General features: G+C 40.2%; 1 protein-coding gene across 1 annotated transcript in view; it reads left to right on the top strand.

Moving 5' to 3' along the window:
* LOC308296665 (uncharacterized protein) overlaps window positions 1-2,496 on the top strand; it is an 11,752-nt gene extending 9,256 nt beyond the window's left edge. Inside the window, exons 8-9 of the mRNA XM_080739993.1 lie at window positions 46-89; window positions 2,113-2,496. Coding sequence (XP_080596119.1) covers window positions 46-89; window positions 2,113-2,182 — 114 coding nt within the window. The 3' untranslated portion in view covers window positions 2,183-2,496. The remainder of the gene's footprint in view (window positions 1-45; window positions 90-2,112) is intronic.
* The last annotated feature ends 3,485 nt before the right edge of the window (window positions 2,497-5,981 follow it).

Raw genomic sequence — 5,981 nt, 5'->3', positions numbered from 1 at the left:
GTGTGTGTGTGTGTGTGTGTGTGTGTGTGTGTGTGTGTGTTTTAGGGCAAACAAGAAGTCTTGGTGTCTTGGGAGCCTTGCCCTGCATGGTAAGACATTGACGATCTTATTCAATTTACACTATGTGCCCTACCAGAGGCAGTGGTTTCTGGTTGGTCCCACATTTTTCCCCCCTCTCACCTTACTTTGTAGTGTTACAGAACTATTGATGACCCACATTTTCTCATCAAAATTGGCTCGTACAACGGGTCCCACTAGTGTAGGCAAAATGAAAAGTTGACAACCTAACGTCCAAGTGCTTTTATCTTGATTTGATTTTGATTTGAGTTTATTAATTCATGCTTGCAGTGGAGCCAGGGCCCCACTGAAAAACGGCAGAACTTTACAAAATACAACAATAAAAATATGTAATAAGCAAGCAATTCATGAAGTTTAAAAATATTCCATGGCAGCAGAAGTAAGAAACATGTATCAGTTCATGGTGACCATATTGTGTTTCTATAAAGTGTCATTATACAGCCTAACTGCGGCGTACAGGGTAGAGTTTTTAACTCTGTTTGTTTTGGCCGTGGGCCCTGGTTCGTCCAGCTCATGTTGGTTTCTGAGTGTCCTGGCAGTGGAGCTTCCTCTTGTTTGTGGTAGCAGGTCATGTAGAGGATGTTGCTTCTCATGCATGTCCCTGACCAGCTTCACTGCAGCCTCCTCCCTCCTGGTCTGGAGTGATGGTAGGGGTTGTGAGATGTTACCAGCTCTCCTTCTAATAATTTTACAGGCACGTTTCTGGACTCGCTCTAGCTCTGCTTGTTGTTTTTTAGAGCAGCCCACCAGGAGCACTGAGCTGTATTCCAGACACGGCCTGATGAGAGTGGTGTAGATGGTGATGAGGTCATCTGCAGGTAGTCCGTGTCTAGCCATGACCGTGAGATAGTGCAGCCGCTTGGAGGCAGTTTTTACTGTCTTCTCAATATGCACATCTCCAGTCTTCCTCCCTCTCTGCTGTGTGCAGGGCTTGATTGGCAGCTGCAGTCCACCGGCCTCGGCAGTTGGATTGCAGGCTTCTGTGTAACTAGATTGTACAGCTTGAATGTACAGGAAGGTTACAAAACGCATATTCTTTTATTCTAGTAATTAATGTCTGTTAGTCCACTAATGTTGTTAATGAATTTTCTTTCTGACTTCAGATATGGACAGTGTCACCAGTACAAGAGTAAATTGTTTTATGATGAACTGATTGGAACTCTAAATTAACATCAGTTGTACACAAACAAATGAAATTACCTGACATTTAGCCTGGATTTGTCAAAGTGGAATCTTGGCCGGTATGATTCCTATATATCTTTTACATGTAAGCAATAGGCATACAGTACATGTGCATTAGGGCTGCATGTTACTGATGCAAACACTTTTTTCCCCTGGACACCAAATCTCACCAAAACAGACACACACCAAATCACAACATGTCGCAGTGTGAGGCGTTGTGATCTTTTAGATCTTCTCCTTTCTTTAAGTGGTTAGTGTAAAAAAAAAAAAAGAAAGAAAAGACCCATGATCTAAAATAATTCCTCTAAGCCAGGGGTCTTCAACGTTTTCAGGCCAAGGACCCCTTAGTTGAGAGACATCAAGCAGGGACCCCTTAGTTGAGAGAGACATGAAGCAGGGACCCCTTAGTTGAGAGAGACATGAAGCAGGGACCCCTTAGTTGAGAGAGAGATGAAGCAGGGACCCCCACAACCTGTTCATAGATTCCATATAGTTTCATTGTTTGACAGCACAATCAGTGTTTTTTGGATTCATGTCCATTTGTAATGTTTAGATATTTAACTACTGGAACCATCAATACTTAATAAACTTGACCTCTCACTCAGTACTTAGTCTGCTCTTTTTCCCTGTTGCAGAAAATAGCCGATCGGCATTGTGAGCTTGTACATCTGCTATTTTTGTTCTCAGTTTAAGTTCTCGGAATATATTATGGATGCTAGGGTTCAAGTGGTTAATATGAAAAAAGGAGAAAAGGGTTTCTAGTGCTCAAAGATTTGGAGGACCCCCTGTAGTAACTTTGAGGACCCCCTTGTTGAAGACCACTGCTCTAAGCCATTTATTTCTTCTTTACAGCTCCAGAATCTGGGAAGACACCTGGGAACCAGCCGAAGGTTTTCCAGAGGACATAATGGCCAAACTGTAATTTCACCCCAGATATAGTACTTTGCTACCTCTGCCTCAATTATTTTTCAAGTTGTGTTATTTGTTATTTTGGAGATTTTGTTTATTACATTGTTTATTAAAGTTATTTCTGCCATCTGAAAATGGATCACAATTTGCTGCGATGCATTGTGAGCTTTTAGAGCTGCTATTTTCACGTTTGAAATGGTACCGGTACATTCTGCACAATGAGTACTTTACTTTTGTTACTTTGAATACATTTTGATGCCAATACTTTTATACATTTTGTTCTGTGCTATATATATTCTTTGTTGTTCCATTAAAAGCCATTTGCACTTTGAATGTTGTCTTTCTTCCAAGATGTCAATATAAAATTGATATGAACTGAGGTGGGTTTCTTTCTGAAATACTTTCATGCAATTACCTGTATGTAATAGTTGTGTAATAGCAATGTAATAGGGCATTAATGCCCGCCCTCGCCCTTACTGGTTTGTATTTCTAAAACTAATATTCTATTAAACCTCTTTTCACAAGTTTAGCTATTGACATGTAAAGTAACAGTAGTGCATATCATACACACTTGGTGTCACATCCCCATCGTATTTGTTAGACTTTCATTAACAGTACGAGTAAACTTGCCTGACACCAATCTGCAAGTATAATCTACCATCAGCAGTGATATGAGCTGTCTTGTCAATCAATGAAGGTAGAATGTATGTAGCAATACAGCTGCAGATAGTCTATACAACTGAATAATGATGTAAGCCTCTATTGTGTGTAGACTGCTAGTCATCAATGTTATTTCTATTTTGCTTTGAAGAAACATGTAGACAACTAGACAGATGCAATTTCAAATGTGGCTTCCCAGACACAAGTCATGAATCCTCTGGAAAATGTATTTGGTCTTACCATTTGTCCCTTTCATGCCCATAAATGGATATCTCTATCTGTCAGTCCCTGTCCATATTTGAACGGTAATAACCATTCCGTCCTTGTCACTTTTATGCCCATATATTGAGATCCCTGATGTCTATATTAAGCCCATATCTTGGAAATGGACATACTGTGTCAGTCCCATGTGGGTCCACAGACACTTTTGTCGGGACTGGTGACCATGTCTTTGTTTAATAAGGTTGAGAGTGCTCTTGGCATTTCATTGTATCTGTACTTTGTATGGATATATGTGACAATAAACTCAGACATCTATGATGTCAGTCATCTCCATATTTGGCAACAACACTAATAAACAGGATTTGAACCCTGTGGAGCACAAGTGTTACAGAGAATGACCTGTTTGACAGATTTGTTTTCCATCATAGCCCAGATACAAACAATTAACAGACTGAGAGGTGTTCTGACCTTTCTGATAAAAGGTCAAATGATTCATTTTAAGAGACATGGCACTACAATGCATGAGTGTACTAATAAAGGTCCATCCTGCTAGCCTGGGGGGTATGGCTCAAATTAAGTAGTGGTTTGATTACTAAATCATTTCTGAAACATTTGTTTGACTGACTATTAGGATTGGCTCTGAAATGGTCTGAGAATGTATGAATGTTAGACTCATAGCTTGGAAGACAATGGAAATTAAACTTTGTCATAGTTCAACTGCAAAGCCATAATTTAAGAGCAAAGCTATCTGTCTAACAAGCAATCTTTGTTCCTACTCTCACCTATGGACATGAAGTGTGGGTCATGACAGAAAGTAAGGTCGTGGGTGCAAGCTGCCGAAATGGGTTTCCTCAGACGGGTGGCTGGTATCTACCTTAAGAGATAGGGTGAGAAGTTCAGTCACCCGAGAGAGACTTGGAGTAGAGCCGCTGCTCCTACTTGGAAAGGATTCAGCTTAGGTGGTTCGGGCATCTTAGTACGGATGCCCCCCGAGCGCCTTCCTAGGAAGGTCCTCGATGCACGTCCCACTGGGAGGAGACCCCATGGCAGACCAAAGACCAGATGGAGGGATTACATCTCCAAACTGGCTTGGGAACGCCTCGGTATACTATACTCCCTGAGGGAGTGGAGGAAGTTGCTCAGGATAAGGAAATCTGGAGGTCTCAGTTGGAACTGTTACCCCAGCAACCCGATTCTGGATAAGCGGTTGAAGATGGATGGATGCCCTACGGGGACTACTCATAAGTCTGAAGGTTCATTAGTCCTAAATTGGTTAGGGTTAGGTTTAGGCTTAGGGTTAGAATTCACCAGGTTAGCATTCACCAGTTTCGGACTAATGGGTTTTAGGACCAATGCCCCTTTGCAAGACAATAGAGGATATGCATGTGACAAGTCAGTAGGATTCATGAGGATGAGGAGCCACGAGGAGTAAGCAAGAGTGAAGAGGAGTGCTTCTAAACACCAATGCTTCATGATGCTTTATGTTTTTCCACTCAGTCTCGTTGAGTGGCATTTAATGCATACATACCCTCTATTACTACTCTATTACACTATTAACCAACTATGCTATTGTTAATATGTACCCCTAAAGGCTGCTTCTACCGATGTGACTTGCAATGTACAACAAGTGCTTTGCAGATCTAAGAAAAAAGACATGTTAAATGACAGAGGTCATTGTAGTCTACTCCACTTTCCGCAACACCAATTGAGTCAAGAATCTGAACTGTCTTGGGGTGCTCTGTGCGTGTCATGTTTGACAGAGAGCTGTCTTTTGACATTCCCAGGCCCCAGGTGACCCTTATGTGTTCCCCAGCTTTCATAAACACCCACCTTTGTAACACTTGCTATGCATAATGTCTTATAAGCATAGTTAAAAAGCATTATAGTTTGTTTTGGAGAGCTACTATATTATTATACCATTTGTTGTTGTATTACAATGCCAGAAATCACATTTTAAGTGACCATTTTGTGTATTAATAGCCTGGTCTACAATGGTTAACATGTCTCAACTCTCTAGCTAGAATGATGTCCACTGTTGTCCTCCAGCTAGTAGGAATGAGAGCCTATGATTTGCAGGTTTATATGAACAAATTACTTCATAAGAACATATGAAGAACAAATATATTCCTTGCATAGACTAGAGGCAATAAATGTTGGCATTTCCTGGTGTTCTACAAGTAGCTCTAACTCATTTTAATGAGAATCTGTGTTATTGGCACATTAAAGGTTATATACATGCCTGTAAACATCATTCGTCCAAAGGCACCACAGCTAGCAGATGCCAGATACACAAGTAGAAGGAAACAATGTAGCAACACAATAGGTTAAGTTTTTATTAAAGTAATTTTACAAATAGGACAGCATTTCCATGTGAATATCACCTTCAGTATGGTCCAGAAGCACCAATCAATAATAAACAGTATTCCAAATTAAAGTCTGTGCACTAGAAATGTCTGGCACATAAAGTAATCTCTCAAACATCAAACTGCATAAATTGCATGCATGATTTCCTCTGCCATCAGAGTGTGAATGTAATGCACAATCATATAAAGCGATTGGGATAAAGCGCTATATAAATGCACCATTTACCATACTGTGCAATGGACATACTTTTTACTATAGCACACAACACTGGTCAGCAGGCAGCAAGCTGATGTAACATGTTTTGGTTAACGCTTATGAAAAGCATAAAACTTTGCCATCCTGTACAACCAACCACCCAATATCTTTTTTTCACAATATGGAATGCGTTCCAGTTGGAAGTCAAGTAAGTCATATTTCTATTTTTCAAATAGATCAGAATAAAAATTTTAACATTTTGTCAGTTTGAACCCAGTAAAATGGACTGGGTTCATTTATTGAAACCAAATATGGTTAGAAATGAACAGTGCAGTTACATGTGGATATTGGTCATTTGAACTTAACAGTCA

This window comes from Nannobrachium achirus (assembly GCF_963921795.1).
Source record: "Nannobrachium achirus genome assembly, chromosome: 13".
Lineage (NCBI taxonomy): Eukaryota > Metazoa > Chordata > Actinopteri > Myctophiformes > Myctophidae > Nannobrachium > Nannobrachium achirus.
Note: the sequence above shows the minus strand (reverse complement) of the source record. Positions and strands in the feature narration are given on the sequence as shown.